The sequence below is a fragment of the Humulus lupulus genome, chromosome 2 (genome assembly GCF_963169125.1).
Source record: "Humulus lupulus chromosome 2, drHumLupu1.1, whole genome shotgun sequence".
Taxonomy (NCBI): Eukaryota; Viridiplantae; Streptophyta; class Magnoliopsida; order Rosales; family Cannabaceae; genus Humulus; species Humulus lupulus.
Window position 1 is genome coordinate 109,790,776 of NC_084794.1, and position 19,618 is coordinate 109,810,393.

Consider the following 19,618-nt stretch of genomic DNA (forward strand, 5'->3'; position numbering starts at 1 on the left):
ATAATATATAAATATATTCATAAAATGTATTAATTAATAATTTACGATATAGATTACTTATTAGTTAAAAAATATGTTTGTTTAATAATTTGTAATATTAATTGTTAATTCAATTAGTTATTATATATTTAGTAAAAGAAGTTTTTTTAAATAAAAATTCATTAATGTTACTTATTATGATGATGTTGTAGTATAAATTTTCTTCTAAATCTAATAAAATTTATTTTTTAATATTTTAATTATTTTATTTTAATTTAAAACAAATTAAATTTAAAATATGCTATGAATATTAAAAAACAATAATACATACTTAAAAAAAATTAAACAAACTAAATTTAAAATATGCTATAAATTTAAATATGAGTCATATTTTAAAGAAATACATCCTATAAATTAAATTTAAAAAAATTTAAAAAAATAAATTTAAAATATGCTTTAAATAAAATATGGGTCATATTCTAATTGGGGCTTAATTAGGATCAGGGATTCATTTTTTCTCTGCATAAAGAAGAAGAAAAGACTATGGATGGGTCCTCTGCACCCGTGCTTCTCACTGACGTCGCCTACTACAAACGGAGGTGAGGGTGAAGGCGACGACGACGACAATGACGCCTACTACAGAGGGAGGTGAATTCGACGACGACGTTGCTGGGGTTCTCCGCACCTGGGGTCCGTCAAAGTCACCTGTTCCGTTCTTCCCTTCCGTCGAAGTCAAGACCCAACAAGTATTGAATCCTCTCTCTCACGGTAAACTTATATCTCTGAAAGTTTTTGAAACTTTAATCTCTAAAACTTTTTGAAACATTAATCTCTAAAACTTTTTGAAAATTTGTTCATAGGGAACCTTTCTAACCTATGGCAGACTTACTCATTACTCAAAGCTTATTGTGCAAATCGAAATCGTGAAGTTCCAAAAATAAGAAGAGACTTTGATTGCATCTTTAATTCTTTATCATTATTTTCTTACGATATTTATAATCTATTTTCCTTCAATCAATGGCTTATTATTAAGAGAAGTCTTTTGCTCTGAATTAGATTCTTTTCTTCTCCAACTCTTTGGACCCAAGGAAAAAAAACCGTAGTTGTTGTCCTCCTCTCCTTCTCTCCTTCGATTTCCGATTTTCCCATTTTTGTAGAATTAATGATGCTTATTTTGTAGGTTAATTGCTTACTCTTTGATGTAGATCATTGCGATAGAACTATGTAAACTTATTGCTTTGTTCTTGTTTGTTTTGATTATGATTAGAAGTTGTTACTTGTTACAGACCTTGACTTGCTCTGTGTTGGTTTGGTTCTTGAATATGATTTCAGATAAAAGTTCACTAGAAAAGAAAATATCACTGACACCAACTCTTTTGTTAAGCTGGAAATGTGTCATTGGCAGTAACTTAAAGTTGGAAATGTAATCTTAAAATTAGGCCAAAGTTATCAGGTTTTCTTTGTAATTGGATTTTTTTGGCTTTAGGTAGGTTGTTTGTATAAAAGGTGTGTGTACGAATAAAAGAACTCATAATTTATAGGTGAATTATATTTTATTTTCAAGAATGAAAATATTAATTTTTTTTTATTCCTTAGGCTATGAAGGAAGGTGTGTGTACGAATAAAAGAACTCATAATTTATAGGTGAATTACATTTTATTTTCAAGAATGAAAATATTAATTTTTTTTTATTCCTTAGGCTATGAAGGAAAGAATGAGCGATCTTGCCCGGAGTTTAGGAATGCCTCAAGGCCTCAATGATGTGCTGAAGTAATTATTTCTCCCCCTTGTACTTGTCTAGTCAATTTTGTATACAAACCAGACATAAGTGATAACTTTGTAAGGGCGATAAGTTAAGCATTGTTTAATTTACTCTTTGAATGGAAAGATAGGTTTTTGAACTAATATATCTATGGTCTCAATACCAATAATGAATGTTTCATATTTTTTTCACTATTTTGAACTAACTTGATCATCAGCAGTAGCACCATACAACTTAGAAAGAACACAGTAGAGTGGATGTGAGCAAGAAATTGCCAATGGCTTTTCCTCCTCTCCTGGTAGTTCATTTTGACTAATTAGATTTTCTTTTATTTTTGTGACGTAAGAAGTGAATTATATATTTATTTGGTACTGAAATACTACTTTTTCTGCCTATGCACATTACTCTTGATTATTACCATTTCACGGACGCTATACTTTCTGCATTCGAATGTGGTGTGGGCATTTTTGGTGATTGAAAAATGTCTTGCATTGAAGAATTTTTCTAATGTTTGAATTTAAATTTCTGTCTTGCATTCCCAGTTTATCATAATATACAAGACAGAAGTGAATTACATGAGAATATAATTACTGAACTTGAATGAATGGTCACGAATCATTCACAAACTTGAGGTCAAGGGGTTCAGGGTTATGTGATATTGCAATTTTGGTTGTGGATATTATGCACGACTTAGAACCACAAACAATCGAGTCATTGAATCTTTTGAAAATGAGGAATACTGAGTTTATTGTGGCATTGAACAAGGTGCACACTATAGCTGACCAGTACTGGGTGTCTTCCTTCACCATTTGCTTCACATTTTACTCATGTTTTTTTATTCAATTTTTAAATTTGCAGGTAGACAGACTCTATGGGTGGAAAATCACCTACAAGCACCAATTGTAAAGGCAAAGAAGCAACAATCTAAGGATGTCCAAAATGAGTTCAACATGAGGCTCACTCAGGTCAGAAGCTTTCCAATTTCTTTTTCTTTTATACTTTGTTTGTTCGATTGTACTAATAAATTTCTTAAATTTGATCGGCTCATCAGATTGTTACCCAGTTCAAGGAACAAGGCTTAAATAATGAGCTCTACTACAAAAACAAAGAAATGGGAGAGACAAACAACATTGTACCTACAAGTGCCATTACATATGATTTACTAACTCTGGGTTCATATTTCAATGTAACTTTTTATTCTCTTTGGACTGTCTGTTTTTGCTTCCTTGTCTGATGTTTTGTGTTTGGGGTAACTATTTCAGTGGTGATGGCATTCCAGATATGTTGTTACTATTGGTTCAATGGACTCAGAAAACTATGGTTGAAAAGCTTACTTTCAGCAATGAAGTGCAGGTTTTCTTTATTTTCACCATACCATTACTCAACTCTCAGACAGTTAAAACTAGTTTAATCTGATTAAATCCCGTTCTTTTTGCCAGTGTATTGTATTAGAGGTTAAGGTCATTGAAGGTCATGGGACAACTATTGACGTTTTACTAGTCAACGGAGTGCTTCATGAAGGAGATCAAATTGTTGTTTATGGCATGAAAGTAAGCATCTTTAATCCTTCTTCAAAATCCAGCCTAGAGTCTGAGTTTGTAGTTTGTGTAATTCATTATTTTTTCTTTCGATTCATTATTCATATGAAAAGTTATAGATATTACATTAAGATTTTCACTAATTATTTTCAATATGTATTCTATTTTGAAGGGACCAATTGTTGCTAGCATTCGAGCATTGTTAACACCCCATCCCATGAAAGAGCTCCGTGTCAAGGTAATCTTTTTCCTGAGAAACTAATATTATTCTTGGAGAATCTTCCAGAAGAAATTCAATTACTAATTTTATATTGTGTCTTTCATAGAAGCCTCACCTAAAGTCTTTCTCCACTTGGAAAACTAACTAAAGTAAATCTAATGTGAAGAAACTAAATAGAGAAAAATTGCAAGGAAATTTACATTTGGGCTCTAACATGTGCTGCCAATTTTCCTCCAAGGGTTTTTCTTTACTTTACATTTAGGAATTCTTGTTGTCTATACTGATATAAGCTTTCCATGATTTACTAATTACTCCCAATTAACAAAATTGTTATTGTTTAGAGGCCACCAAAGGTGACAAGGTGGAACATTTCATTAAACTTGAATTGCACAATGTCTTGCACAGAGATAATTTTTATGGATTGGGCTGGCGAACTTTAAATCATTAAATATGTTTTTTTTACCGTTTTGTGTGGATATTGTGATGTCCTTGTGTCCCTTAATCATAGTTCTAAAATATTTTGATTTTGATTTATCGTTTGTTTGATGTTTAGGGAACATATCTACATCACAAGGAAATCAAGGCTGCACAGGGTATAAAGATCACAGCACAGGTGATTATTCTTGCTAATCCTCCATGCTTTTTAAGCCCTAAGCTCTTTGGAATTGAACTGGTTACTGATGAGGTCCACATCTGAATTGAGATTTCTTAATTTTCTAATAAATGTTTTATGCTGGGCCTTGAGCATGCTATTGCTGGTACTAGTCTATATGTGGTGGGCCCTAATGATGACTTGGAAGATATCAAGGAAACAACTATGGAGGATATGAAGTCTGTCATGAGCAGGGTCGACAAGAGTGATGAAGGAGTTTGTGTGCAAGCATCTACTCTTGGTTCCTTGGAAGCATTGCTGGAGTTTCTTAAAACCCCATAAGTAAATATTCCTGTTGGTGGTATAAGCATAAGCCCTGTACACAAGAAAGATGTCATGAAGGCCAGTGTGATGCTAGAAAAGAAAAAGGAGTTTGCGAGAATTTTAGCTTTTGACGTCAGAAGGTGGCCATTAAGGTAATATTTAATGTGATGTTTGATGCATGTATTAGTCAAGTTGAATTTGTTGTCTGTTGTGTAGCAAGTATGGATTTCATGCGTTGTCAACATTATCAATTAAGTAAAATATCAGGTTTATGGCTTGGTGAACCTTTCTTGAAAGTTAACTGGGCTGGCCAATCTTGATTTCTCTCTTAAAATTAAAAGTGAAATTGTGAAGTTGATCGTATGAAAAATGATACGCCCAATTCAAATTTTCACATTTATTTGGGATGTGCAAATTGTTGTTTAATTTTTGTGCACCATAGATTTGTAATCAATATTTATGTATGCTTCTTGTTGCGCTTTAGTCTGAAAGTGAGAATGATGAGTCTGGAGAATGATAAGAAGATTTTTGTGCATTTATGGCCTCATCAAATCGTTAGGATGAAAGTGAGAATGATGAGTCTGGAGAATCTGACGTGGAAAGTCTGGATCAACAATCTGCTTATGAACAAATGTATGATCAATGGGTGACTATGATCAAGAAGGTAAAGTAGGTTGAAGGAAGAAATCAAGAATTAATTATGATTAATAAAAATCTTGAGGAAAAGTCAAAAGATTGCTAAGGGAGATTGCCGATAAGAATGTGCAGTTGCAGGGCTTACGATTTGAAGCTTTGAAAGTTAAAAAACCACATGATGAATCAGGATCAGAGGGGCTTCGAACAAAGGTAAGGCTTCTAAATAAATGTGGAAAGGAGATTCTGATTGATGATCCCTCGTCTTCCAAAAGTCATCAGTCAAATGCAGTTTTATCTACAAATTTTCAGACTCAAGAAGATGAATCCTGGAGTAGGCCAAGTTTGCAAAAAAATTTCACTAGTGGAAGATTTGTTCCAGTCTGTCACTTCTGCAACAAACGTGGTCATATACGCCCAAAGTGCTTCAAGTTACAGAACTATCTCCAAAAGTTAGTTGAGAGAAAGGAGGGATTGAAGTCTTCAGAGAAGATTGTTCATGTTCCTTTTGACATTTGTCCTAACACAAGTTCTGAGGATACAAAAGTTTGTGTGGCTCATATATCTCTATCTGCATTTAAGGATGACCAGTGGTATTTTGATATTGGTTGTTCACGACACATGACTGGAAACCGGCACCTATTGATCAACTACCAAGATAAGATAGAAGGAGCTGTTACGTTTGGTGATGGAAACAAGGGTGCTATCCAAGGAAAAGGGGAACTTCTTTTGAAGATTCTTCCATCTTTGAAGGATGTTCTGTACGTTGAGGGGTTGAAAGCAAACTTGATCAGTATAAGTCAGCTGTGTGATTCGGGTTATTTGGTTAATTTTTCTAACAATTGTTGTTCTGTTGTTTCGTCAGATGGAAGTACAGTCTTAACAGGCAAAAGATCAATTGACAATTGCTATAAGCTAGACAGTGAAGTTCTGTGTAATAGAACTGTTCTGGAAAAATTAGATTTGTGGCATCATAGAATGGGTCATCTAAACTATCGAGATCTTCAGAAACTGATCAAGCTCAAGGCAGTTAGGGGAGTTCCAGAGTATAAAATCAGTCGAGAAAAGGTATGTGGGCCGTGGCAATTAGGTAAACAAACAAGAGTCTCTCATCCTACAGTGAAGTTTCTGTAGACTTCAAGAGTTTTAGAACTATTACATGTGGACTTGATGGGACCCATGCAGACAGAGAGCATTAGTGGGAAAAGATATGTGATGGTGTGTGTAGATGACTATTCCAGATACTCATGGGTAAATTTTATCAGAGAAAAGTCTGATACGTTTGGAGTTTTTTCTGCTCTTGTCCTGAAACTTCAAAATGAAAAACTCCAAAAGGTTATGAAAGTTTACAGGGTACGAAGTGATCATGGGAAGGAATTTGAGAATAGTCTTTTTGCTGAATTTTGTGATCATCTTGGTATTGCTCATGAGTTCTCCGCTCCTAAAACTCCTCAACAAAACGGTGTGGTTGAAAGGAAAAATAGAACTCTTCAAGAAATGGCTCGGGTGATGCTCTGTGGAAAGAAGATTGCCACTCGTTTTTGGGCAGAAGCAGTAAATACCGCTTGTTATATTAGCAACCGAGTTCATCTCAGAACAGGAACAACTCAGACAGCCTATGAACTTTGGAAGAGTAAGACTCCAAATCTAGCTCACCTTCATATCTTTGGATGTAAGTGCTTTATTCTGAATGACAGAGATCATCTGGCCAAATTTGAACCAAGGAGTGATGAAGGAATATTTCTAGGGTATGTAGTAAACAGTAGAGCCTATCGAATCTTCAACAAGCGCACTCATACCGTCATGGAGTCTGTAAATGTGAGAATTTATGAATCTGAGGATAAAGTTGCATCTAGTGAAGATGATGACCCACCTGTCCTATCTGTTCCACCAGTTGTTCCCACTGAAGAAATTGCTTCCCCTTCCCAGTCAGTTGGATCATCTTCGTCTGATCAATCTAATAATATTGGAGATGAATCTCCTCCCAGTTCTTATCCTCAAAAGTCTACTAATTTAGATACAGTGGTCCCATCTCATGCTCCGTTGTACAAAAATGGTCCTCCTTCATGGATTCCAAAAGCTCATCCTCCATCAGTCATTATTGGTAATCCAGCTGACCGCATGGTGACTAGGCGAAAAGCTGCAAGTGAAATTAGTCATTCATGTTATCTATCCTTGTTAGAACCAAAATCTTCCAAGGAAGCCTTGCTAGATGAACATTGGATCAGTGCAATGCAGGAAGAACTTGAACAATTCAAGAGAAATGATGTCTGGGAGCTAGTTCCTCAGCCTGTAGAGTCCAATATAGTGGGGACCAAGTGGATCTTTAAAAACAAATCAGATGAGTTTGGAAATATTACTAGAAATAAGGCTCGTCTAGTAGCTCAAGGATATAATCAAGTGGAGGGTCTTGATTTTGACGAAACATTTGCTCCTGTAGCTCGTCTTGAATCCATTCGCATGCTTCTGGCTATTGCATGTCACCTCAAAATGAAGCTACATCAAATGGATGTTAAAAGTGCCTTTTTGAATGGGATTCTTCAAGAAGAAGTTTTTGTGGAACAACCAGTGGGCTTTACTAATCCTCATTTACCAAATCATGTCTACAAATTAAAAAAGGCATTATATGGACTAAAACAGGCACCCAGAGCTTGGTATGACAGGTTAACCTCTTTTCTTCTCAGCAATGGTTTTGTCAGGGGAAATGCAGATCAAACTCTATTTATCAAACATTTGCATCCAGGTATATTCGTAGCTCAAATTTATGTAGATGATATCATTTTCGGATCTACTTGCCCTATTGCTATAAATCATTTTGTTGAGTTAATGCAGTCCGAATTTGAGATGAGCATGATAGGTGTTCTTTCATTTTTCCTAAGATTACAGATCAAACAGTTATCCACTGGAATCTTTATTTCCCAGTCGAAATATACTCTTAACATGTTAAAAAAATTTGGTCTAGATCATTCTAAGCATGCTAGAACTCCTATAGGCACAACCTCTAAGCTTACTAAAGACATGTCAGGCAAACCTGTAGATCCAACACTTTTTCGTAGTATGATAGGGAGTCTTCTTTATTTGACCGCTAGTAGACCTAACATTTGTTTTAGTGTTGGTTTGTGTGCTAGATATCAGTCCACTCCCACTGAGTCTCATCTTACAGTTGTTAAGAGAATAATGAAATATGTGGCTGGTACAGTTGACTTTGGTCTATGGTACACAAATGATTCCAATATGTCATTAGTAGGATATAGTGACTCAGATTGGGCTGGAAATTTAGATGATTGTAAGAGTACATCTGGAGGGTGTTTTTATCTGGGAAACAACCTTGTATCTTGGCACAGCAAGAAACAAAACTCTATTTCTCTTTCCACTGCTGAAGCCGAATATATTGCAGCAGGCAGCTGTTGCACTCAATTACTCTGGATGAATAAGATGCTAGCTGATTATGGTTACCCTCAAAACTCTTTACTCATGTATTGTGATAATACTAGTGCCATTAATATTTCAAAAAATCCTGTGCAACATTCTAGGACTAAACATATTGACATTCGGTATCATTTTATTCGAGAATTGGTAGAATCAAAATCTGTTGTGATATCTCATGTGTCTTCTGAAGCTCAATATGCTGATTTGTTCACCAAAGCTTTAAACTCTAAGACCTTTGTTCATTTACGTAAATGCATTGGAGTTTGCTCTATTTGAGTTTCTTTATCTATAACACTCTTATTTCATTTCTGTTTCCAGGATTGGTTGTTCATCTGAACCAGTTTTTTTCTTGCTAAAAAGGCTACCTTGTCAGGTGCAATGGGAAGAGCTTTCTCTTAAGATTTACTCTTGAGTAGTTTGCTCCTTCTTCTTGAGTATTTTCTGCCTTAGAGAAGACGGCTACATCCCTGGTCAAGAGTGAAAGCCATAGCTGGTTGTTTTTTTATAAAAAATCAAAAAATAAAAAAAAATTCAAAAAAAAAAATCAATATAATAAAAAAAAAGAAATTCTTTTGAGAGTTTTTGAGAGAGTGAGTCGTTTGACTCACATGAGGACACTTTTTCACACACTCATGAAAAATTCTGGTTCAGCATCCTGTTGAAATTTTTATGTTATGAGTGTTGTTTTGTTCTAGTCATTTGGTTAAAGAGCTCTCTGTTGCTTATTTTTTTTCTCTCATCTGGTTTGAGTATTTTTTTTTTGTCTGTCTGTCATATCTCAGAATCATCTTGATATATCACAATTGGTTTGGGTCTACTCATCTTCTCTTTCTTGTTTTTGGGCCGAGCCTTTTATTAGTTTGTTGCTCAGTGACTTTTTGGCTTATTTTTTATATTGATTTAGGGTTTTGTGGCTCTATAAATACATACTATTCTTCCAGGCATCTTATTCATCTTTGTTTTTTAGTCTCATCTTTTGCTGTTGCTCATTCGATGGCTTCTAACATTGTGGGCTCTCCTAGAAAGGTTCTTGCTGTTCCCGTTGGGTCCCCGTTGGCTTCTTCGCCTGTCTCTCAGACTCCTCCTTCTGTGATCGTCCATGATGATGGTTCAAATGTGGCTGTTGCGGTTGGTCCCTCTTCAGGTAAATCATCCGTCTCTGTTCTCCCTAGTATTCCTCTGTTTTCATCTGAGGTTGCGCCTGTTAAATCTGCTGTTGGGTCTGTTAAATCAGTGCGTAGAAACATTAAGTCTATAGCCCATAAACCCTCGTCTAAATCCCTTCCTCCTAGGCATGTCACCCGGTCCCAGTCGTCCACCCCTGTCCGTGTGTCTTCCTCTCCTTCCCCATCTATCCCTTCTCAACCTTCGTCGTCCAAAGGTTCTTCCAAAAAGAGGTCTTTATATCCTGAGTCGCTTCTCCCTCGGAAAAAGCTTACGTAGCCCTCTACATCTCATTCTCCTTCTCCTTCGGTCCAACATAAAAAATCGGGGTCTTCTATGGGTTCTAAAAAACCTCATTCTTCTCCTGCGGTTAAAAAGAAAAATGCATCTTTGCCCAAGTCTCCTACTCCTTCCGTGTCTGCTCCACCTAGTGGTAGTTCTGACCTTCCCCCATTAATGTTCTTTTTCAACACTAGGAAGTTTCAGAAGTATAAAGATCGTATGTCGTTTCGACTGTTAAATGTGGAATCAAATGTCGTTTTAGATGATTTTCCTCGCTTTAAAGATTCCATGCTTTCTAGGGGTTGGATTAATTCGATCTCTAATCTACTCATGCCATCTCAGAATCTTGTTCGTGAAATTTATTCTAATATTGACAAACATATTTTGGAATCTTCTAATCCTAATCAGTTTAAAGTGTTTTTTCGGGGCAAGTGGTTTCGTTTTTCTCCATCTACTATTGCTAAAGTTCTGAATTTGCCTGTGGTTAAATCTCCTATTTTTTGATTTGATTTTTCCCCTGACTTAAACTTGGTTGCTGCTGAGTTAACTGGTACCCTTGATTTTAAATGGCCTGATAGTAAGGGTGCCATTCCTGCTACTGAACTTACATCATTTTATAGACTTCTTTTTCGGGTTGCTCTCACAAATTGGTTGCCTAATACTCACAAGTCTACTGTTGGTACTTCACTAGCTTGATTTATGTTTGTTGTTGGCACTGGAGTTTCTATTGACTTGTCTACCCCTATATTTGATCGAATTTATAATGAGGTTGTTGCTCGTGGCACAAGGTCTTTTTTACCATTTCCTTTTCTGCTTCATCGTCTGGCTCTGTCCATCTCTCCAGAGTTTACTGCTCAAGAAGTCTTTTTATCTGTTCCTGAAATTGACAGCAATCTTCGCAGTCTTAAGGTTCCTCAGGTTTTCCCTTCCACTGACCCAGCCTCTGATCATGTGTTGCCTAGTTTTCCAACTTCTGGCTGGCGATTTATGCTATTTGACTATATGCATCAGTTTCGAGCAAGTTTCAATGATTTTGTGACTACTTACAAAAAGGATAGACAGCGCACATTGCAATTTGAGAGAAGGGTCTTGGCTCAGTTGGCTCAAATTCGTGCTTCATCTCAGGGGGAGTCCATTGTTCCTAGCGGATCTGTGCAGGGGGAGTCTCCAGATAGACCTTCGTCTCAGTAAAATGGGCTGAAATTATGATCACTGAGGGGGAGATGTTTTAATATTTTCAGTTGTTTAGTTTTTCTATGCAAACTTTTGGATACTGTTGGGTATATGTCTTTGAAGGGTATGGCTGTGTTTGAAAAGTTGGTGGTGTAATCTTTGTTTTGTTTTTTTGTTTTGTTTTGTGTTTTGTGGCTGTTTTACTGACTCTATTTCTGCACTGATCATAATTTTTGTCAAAGGGGGAGATTGTTAATGTTAACTTTTAGTTCTTGCTGTATGTTGTCAAAAATTATGCATCTTGTCTTGTCTAGGTTTCGATCTGTTTTATCTCAATATTATAAAGGGTTAACACTGTTTTCACAGGTTAGTTGTTAGTTAAAATAATAATGATTTTTTCTAGCTGGCAGTCCACGTGACAAGCTGTTGTCACTTGATTCTGTCCTTTCTATATATAGATCATTGTGCTAAACAGAGCAACTAACCCTTTTGAGAAAAAAACCCTAGATATTGTAGATCTTGTGTCTTGGACTTTTCTTTGTGGTGCAGAGATAACTGTGGAGAAGAAGCTGGTGATCTACTTGGGCTTTTGAAGAGGAGCAGCTAAAGCTTGGTACAGACATTCACTGAAGGGAGTTCAGTCGATTCTTTGAAGGGAGTTCAAAGAAAGTTCTCTGTCAAGTTTTTGCTGTAGATCTTAATTGGTTACTAATTGGTGTACATAGATTGATTGGAGTGTGCATTCAATCTATATTCTGTATTTCTGTTTGTAAGTTGTTTTTGTAAACTTTGTTTGAAAGATTTCAGATCTATAATACATCTTCTTGAAAGATTACAAGTGTTTCATGTTCGATCAACAATTGAGTTCATTGAGTATAAGGTTCTTTGATTACTGTAAGAAATTTGAAATAATCATTAGAGTAGTAAACCTACTTTCACCCATGTTTCGTACTTTACACTATTTTTTTTAAAACAAAAACTGCAATAACATAATATTTATTTTAGGCGGATATTAAATGCAATATTTGAGAGTTATTTCATCATTTTTCTCTACATTTTTTATTTAAAGTTAAAAAAAAAAAGCGCTTATTTTTTATTTACAGTCAATCGAGCATGACTTATTCTCCAAATCACTTTACAAGGTGTAGATCTCAGGAATGTATGTATATATTTATATGCTTTAAACACTTTTTCTACATATATAAATATATCATTAGTAATATTACAGTTGTAATACTTGTCCTCTTGCATTGCATTGCATGTTGCTTTGTGGCATGAGGATCGCCACTAATTGCTACGTTGTGTCTATTAATTTGAAGTTATTTTTATCAACGGTCAGCAACAAGTGCCATATATATAATTGAAAATTTTACAATAATGAGATATGCATTTTTATTTTATAGGTAGGGTTTATTTTTGTTTTAGGCACGTAAATTAATTATAATTCAATTATTTTTAAGATGGTACTCATTCAAGTTATAGCATAATTTCTTTAAATTTTCAGAAAATTTTAAATAATTTACGGTGAATTTGTTGTATGTGTGTCTGGTTTTTTTATATACATAGTTAATAAACTTTTTAAATTCTGATTTTGGCCTTATAAATTATCTAGAGTTTCTTGAAAATTTTCAAATACTTATTATAACTACAATAATCACCATCACAAATAAAAAACTGAGATTATAATTGATTTTTGAGCCTAAAATAGGATCGTAAAGTAAAAGAGCATACCTACTGCATACTCTCCTTAATCTATACATATATATATTATTTTATTTTATTTTTTAAGTGGAAACAACCAATCATCGAAAACTATGGTTTAACCCACTAACTAGGGTTAAAAGATGTAAATTCTTATAGACACTGTTGAAATAGATCATAGAATCCAATTTTTATTTTTGTTGGTTGCTGATTAGAAATCATACTTGTTGTATGTGGTGCTTTTTTGGAGTGAAATGGAATAAGCTCATGCCCAACACTATGGACAGTGAACTAAATATAGAAGCTAGGCAGACAACAAAATATTCTCTTTTGAAATTTTACTATCCTTAGAAGATCATCAATAATATTATTGATTAATGAATATTTCTACATATATAATGACTTTTGGGACTTATTGTCCAGATTCCAACTCAAAACAACCTATAAAATATTTACCACAAACTAGGGGAAAAAAGGTTATAATTACCCTATTAAAACCACAAAATTTCTAGCATGACTAGCAACTAATTATTTTTCTAGCTAAATGTCTCCGAATGAGACTTTTGTACAGTGTATAGCATTGCTTGCGTTGTGGAATTTTTTATTTTATTTTTTGTTTAATGCTTGTATTGTTTTGTGAATTTCATCGTGATCAGGAAAACACAAATAAATAAATCACTTGCTTCTTGAAGTTGGTCACGAAACTAATACTTGACTTAAGTTGCTTGGCCTTTAGGGGTTTAAGGGATTCCATATTTATATGCATGGTTTGTCAAGTTTTGTTATGAGAATATGATCAAATATTTATCAGTTTCAATACTTTCTCTCTTTTTTTTTGGGCCTACAATCGCCAGGTAGTACTTTCTCAGATTATGATCAGGTGTACACTATTTGGATTCCATTATCATAAGCATATATATATATATATATCGTTCTAAAGTATATTTATATATTTATTTAGTGTTCTTGATTATGTCATCAAGATGCAGGTTATCGACGAATAGGTACTAGTATTTTACCAAAGAGTGTGTTGATTTAATTTTTGGCATATATATACGTTATAAATAAAAATGCTTTCATCATTCAAGAGAAATAATTGCAATTCTTGATTGTCTTAAGTCGGTTGAAACTTAAGCGTTCCCAATTTCCAAGGTAGACATACACATTAGTTTCTTGTAATTGGGTCGATAATATTTACATTTATATAAAATTTCATAGACCTATAGGCAGATTCCTCTCTTCGTCACATATCCACCTATTAAGTGATGCCGACACATAACTACCTAGCGTGAATAAAATAAAAAATGCATATAAATATATCTGTGAACAGTTTTCGGCATGATTTTTTTTATTACCGTGTATATTATAGCTAATTAGATCATCTTACAAATTTTTAGAAAATTCTGGATAGTTTACAGTACTGAAAACTAGGTTCAAACATATTACACTCGTGACTAATTTTTTTTATGCGCGTGGAAAACAACTTGTTTGAACCTAATTTTCGGTACTATAAACTATTCGGAATTTTCTGAAAATTTGCAGGATGCTCTAAATAGTTACAATATACACGGTCATAAAAAAAATCGCGCCGAAAACTATTCACGAGTCGAGAAACATTGAGAGCCCCACCGATATGCTCAAAGTGAAGCCCCTATAAAAGAATTGCCCTATAAATATAAGTAATACAATAATAAATTATATTAATTTGAGTAATCATTGAGACACACTCAAATTATACATACCATTTACACATATTAATGTATAATTAATCTTAACCACACAATTAAAGTAATATGGTACTCACTTAAAATTATCTATGGTTAAAATTTAACACACATCATTGTGTGTAAAAAGTGTGTACAATTTGAGTGTGTTTCTAGCATTACTCTATTAATTTAGAATATATGTGTAAAAAATTCTTAGTTTTTCTCTCTTAGAGCATCTTCAATGGAGTACAAAAAATGTGGTGCATTATTATATTTAACACATTTTAATAAAAGTATAACTCTAATGGTGTTCTAAAAAGTGTGTCGAATTTGACACATGCTAAAAATTATGCCAAATTTCTCACAAGATATAGCATGGACCAAATTTGGCCTAACAATTAATATCACTTTTGTTTACTATATTGCCACTTATTTATTAATTAACAATTAATGACTAACTATATTATTTTTTTATTCACTTTTTCTACAATGAAAAATTGAAAAAATAAATAATTTGTGTATATTATCAATAAATATTAAATGAATTGTTGACTTTTTTTTTTTTGTTAATTTGCATCTTGTGCATTGAAGCACAATTACAAATATAACATTGATTCATTTTTTGTGTCAAATTTAGCACAAAATCATTGAAGATGGTGTTAATAAACACTCTCTCTCCCTAGACATTTACTAAATTTTTTGCTTTCCGATTGGTCAATTTTTACTTTCTTGGGTTAGGATTCTTGAGAGGAAAAATCACTTTCAAGAGATTCTTACAGTTGTGATGTTTTTCAAAGTCTCCAAAAGGAGGAAAATGGTGTGTAATCCTATTATTAGCTATAGCATCTCTCAAAGACTTTTTTAGCTTTTATTATTGATTGGGTGAATAAAGAAGAGATACCCCACTTTCTCCATTCTCTTATTATTTTCATGCCACCCCACAAAAAATATTCATCTCTCTAGCATATATTTACTTACAATTCCATAGTTTAATTAAAAATAAATAAAAAAATAATGCTCAACTACTGTAGTGCATTCTGTATATGGTGGGCACAAGATTCTGTGTGGTAAATATATAATTAATACCAAAGGTCACACGTATAGGTATTTGAACTTTATTGCATTGCCTTAGGATGGTTTATATTAGACCATATCATGAAGGTCTAATATATATGGTACTAATAGAAAAAAGCGAAACCTCAACATGATGGTTTTATTCCTTACAAGCTTATAGAATGTTGCAATACATATCATATTATATATATATGATGCTGGTAAGCATTGAATTCTCAACTGCATGTCCTCCTCAGAGAGGATTCAGTTTTGTACTTTTTCCATACATAAAACACATACACAATTATGCAGCCAAACCTCTTGAAAGAGAAGCTCTGGCCACCCTCAAAAAGAAAATAAGAGACAAAGAAATACAAATTTATGTATGATACTACTCGAAGGATTGACTAGTTTAGACTTGTTTACTATTTCTTTTTTCATTATCTTCTTCTTCTTTTTGCTGTAATTAATTTGTTAATTAAGGTCGGCTTCACAGTGAAAAACCTCCCTTGTTTAGGGAACAAGGCAGAACTCAGTTGACAAGCAAGAGTATATCTGCAAAAAATTGTAGTTCAAAGCATTCTCGAGGAAAACCAAAAGAGGATATTAATTAATGGTTAAGGTAAGTTACTTTTGCCCAACTTCTACTTGAGGTTCAGTATATGTATATGGATATGAATGCATTATATATATATACATATGGTATGCCAGTCTTATAAACATATACTATATTCGTATATGCATAACAACATGAAATCATTATACCTCTTACCTAAATCCCTTCTAATATGTACCATTAATCAATAATTGTTTGAAATTGTTTGTCTTTTCACAAATTGTTGAGTTATAATTAAGTTCCCAAAACTGCTACTTTGTCCTGGCTTTTTGCTTTGGGTAAATTTTTTAATTTTGGGCGGCTTCAACTTGTTAACAAAGGGCAATCGAGTAATTTCAAATGGAATGAGCGATTACGTGGCAAATTTGATTGGTTGAGTTGTATAGTAAAAAGGATACTGGGAGTTGTGCTTACACAAACATTGAAAAGCAACATTATTAGCCCATGGAGGGATCTTCCCAATTAATTGGAGAATCAATTCCCTGTTCATTATGCAGTTCCCTTTGTAACACAATAAGAGTTTAGAGAGAGAGAGAGAGAGAGAAAGAAGAGAACAAATTGCACTTTCCATTTGGTCATTCTCTTGTAAAGCCTGTAAAGCTAGGAAAACAATGCTTATACACTCCCTTTGGTCAATCTCTTGTTGGGTTTCTTGTGTCTTCCTAATTTGCTTACACACATGGGTATGTTATTCAGTTCAAGTTACCCGCTTTCATGGGTAAAGAAGGAAAACGACAAAAATAAAATAAAATATCCTAACTTGAATGCTTCTTTGCCTTTACTGTTTAATGGGTTTTTTCCTTTGTTGCCTTGGTTTTTCAGTTCTTGATAATATCGTTTTACTTCGATGAAAATGATGATGGGTTTATTTTTACTTTTTCAGTGATGGGTAATGCCAGAGGTGGAAAAGATGGAGAAGGTCCATCGGGAAGTAAAAGCTTTGAAGATACTGATGATGTTGGGTATGTAGTAGAATCTGAAGCAGATGGGGTGTTTTCAGATTCCATGGCCATGGCTGGCTCACCTTCTCACAACCCAAGTGGGTTCCACCCTTATAACTTGTTCAATCATCACCCTGTGAGTTCTTTCTTCTGTATGTGCTGTGTCTGTTTAGGGTTGAAATATAACATTGTTGCCTTTGGTTTATTCCAATTTTGCAGCTTTTAGATTTATCATGGTTTTGTACTGTTTTATCTTTTGGACGACTAGACCAAGATTGAGGAATCCATTTGTTGTCGGATCTTTTAGCTGAATTTTCTTAATGTTCTCATTAGAATTCTGAGTAAATATGGACAATTTTCAATTATGAATGATTTTAGAAAGAAAATAACAAAGTTACATCAAATCTGTGTTTGTTTCCATGCCTTTCTTATCTGCTATTTCTGGTATGCATCTTGACATGTGGTGGTGAAATTCAATGACCCTTTTGAATAAAGTGTTTAGTTGTTACTTTTAAATTACATGACATAGAGGCAACGGAAGGGCGAGTGGTGATTATTCATTATCTTAAACTCCAGTACCATTGGCATTGCTTATGATTGTTTTCCTCAAAAACTCCTCTTATTAACTTTACATCTTTATATCAGAACCCGTTAGAAGGCCATCAAATGCCCGAACAGCACGTCCAAGCTCAAAATCGAGCTTCTCTTCAACATTCAATGCCTAATCATGTTATGTCCAATGAAAATTTGACTCGTGTGAAGCTATCTTGGAATTGTGGTGCCAAGCAAGTAGCTGTAATGGGATCGTGGGACAACTGGGAAACCAGGTACTTAAGATTATAAAGTGGTTTAATTTAAGGACCAAGTTCTTTTTTTTTCTGATTAATTTGATATGAAAAATGTACCACTTTTCAGAGAGATTTTGCAGAGTTTAGGAAATGGCTTCACTGTTGTAAAGACACTCCCACCAGGTGAATATCAGTACCTGTTTATAGTAGATGGCTATTTGAGGTGGGCTCCAGACTTGCCATGGATCTGTGATGATTTAGGGAATGCTTACAATGTTTTGGATTTGCAGGTAATTTTTTATGACTTCTATAATGTTCCTCACTAATCTATCAGGTTATTGCTGCTATTACCCTTCTCTTTCTCTCTCTCTCTCCCCGCATATATATATATATACATATACATATAGACATATATACATGTAGGTGTTTCTCTTTTTCTTCTAGTACATAGCATGTACTCGTAAGAAATATAATTCTTGACACATTAGACAAGTGATCTCTCTCTCTCTCTGGGGTAGGATGTTGGTCCCTTCTTGAATCTGAGTTTGTGATTGGAATTTATTATTGATTGAACAAATGTGTGTCAAGATTAGGTTATCAAGATTTAAATCATGAAGCATGTATTTCCTTAATTTAACTAGTTGTTTTAGTATTTCCTGATAAATTTGCTTGCACATCATCAGTTTTCTTGGCAACTAAATTTAAAGAAACCTGAAATTGAAATTTACTTGTATATGTATATATATGTATACGCACAATCTGGTATGAAACTTATAATTGTACACAGTTCCACAATATCTTTACACCCTGTATGAACTTGAAAGGAAAAACAGAGGACTTCTATCCCTTTGTCTTCAAAAAATCTCCACAACTACGTAGAAAATTTGTATCCGCATAAACATGTCATATATACCCTTTTATCTGTGGGATTGAGTTACAAAGAAAATAATCAGAAGAAACGTTGGGAGTTACAAATGGTTACACACTTCTGAGTTACTGTACGGAATTCCATAACAATGTATGTGAATGAATTTTAATGAAACGGTTCTTTTATTTAGTTTTTGAAACTGCTAGATGAGGTCTCTTTGTTATGCAGGTGTGTGAGTCCGAATTGCCAGAAAGTCTATCTGAATTCAGATCTCCTCCGTCCCCTCCTTCGAGCTATGATAACCAATTCTTAAACGAAGATGATTTTAGTAGGCCTCCACCGGAGACACCTTCTCAACTACAATCTACAATTCTAAATAATAAGTCATCATCTTCAAACGATGGTCAGCAGCCTCAACACACACAGTTGAACCATTTATACATTCAAAACCATTTTGAAGGTCAGTTCATGGCGCTTGGTTCCACTCGTAGGTTTCGCCAAAAATATGTTACAATGGTATTGTACAAGCCCCTTAGAAGAACAAATTGATTATGGTTTGGTTTTCATTATTGTGGGAGCAAAAATTATTTGAATGTGTGATATTGGAATTTAAGAAGGTTTGGTTATGGTTTCAGGGGTTTTGGAAAGCAGTTTGTGTAAGTAATGGTAGGACTTCTTCTTGTCAAATATACTTCATTGATGCAATCCTTTTTCATAATCATTAAAACAAGTTTCAGATTCCTGTCCAAAGAAACTAGTGGATGAAAACCCATTTTTTCAAAATTTATCAGATATCATCTTAAACCAGATTATTAGGTTCTATAAATGCAACAGAAAGAAATAGCAAAA

At 34.1% G+C, this 19,618-nt stretch overlaps 2 protein-coding genes across 2 annotated transcripts; both read left to right on the forward strand.

The window, feature by feature from the left end:
• Positions 1-567: 567 nt before the first annotated feature.
• On the forward strand, positions 568-4,691 carry LOC133818360 (eukaryotic translation initiation factor 5B-like). The gene is made up of 7 exons (XM_062251200.1): positions 568-747; positions 2,600-2,706; positions 2,793-2,927; positions 3,181-3,291; positions 3,452-3,517; positions 4,053-4,112; positions 4,245-4,691. The coding sequence occupies exons 1-7, from the start codon at positions 606-608 to the stop codon at positions 4,431-4,433; spliced, it is 810 nt and encodes a 269-aa protein (XP_062107184.1). The 5' UTR covers positions 568-605; the 3' UTR covers positions 4,434-4,691.
• Positions 4,692-16,606: 11,915 nt separating this feature from the next.
• On the forward strand, positions 16,607-19,576 carry LOC133818361 (SNF1-related protein kinase regulatory subunit beta-2-like). The gene is made up of 5 exons (XM_062251202.1): positions 16,607-16,855; positions 17,056-17,249; positions 17,759-17,940; positions 18,029-18,191; positions 18,998-19,576. Exons 1-5 carry the CDS (start codon positions 16,852-16,854, stop codon positions 19,316-19,318), a joined length of 864 nt encoding a protein of 287 aa, XP_062107186.1. The 5' UTR covers positions 16,607-16,851; the 3' UTR covers positions 19,319-19,576.
• The last annotated feature ends 42 nt before the right edge of the window (positions 19,577-19,618 follow it).

What these genes read in the sequence shown, in the direction of transcription:
- LOC133818360 (XM_062251200.1), top strand. Translation starts at nt 606, where the DNA reads ATGACGCCTACTACAGAGGGAGGTGAATTCGACGACGACGTTGCTGGG. An exon ending in TCAACATGAGGCTCACTCAG is followed by an intron (nt 2,707 to 2,792) that starts GTCAGAAGCTTT and finishes TCGGCTCATCAG; the next exon opens with ATTGTTACCCAGTTCAAGGA. An exon ending in TTGTTGTTTATGGCATGAAA is followed by an intron (nt 3,292 to 3,451) that starts GTAAGCATCTTT and finishes TCTATTTTGAAG; the next exon opens with GGACCAATTGTTGCTAGCAT.
- LOC133818361 (XM_062251202.1), top strand. An exon ending in ACTTGTTCAATCATCACCCT is followed by an intron (nt 17,250 to 17,758) that starts GTGAGTTCTTTC and finishes TCTTTATATCAG; the next exon opens with AACCCGTTAGAAGGCCATCA. An exon ending in TGGGACAACTGGGAAACCAG is followed by an intron (nt 17,941 to 18,028) that starts GTACTTAAGATT and finishes ACCACTTTTCAG; the next exon opens with AGAGATTTTGCAGAGTTTAG.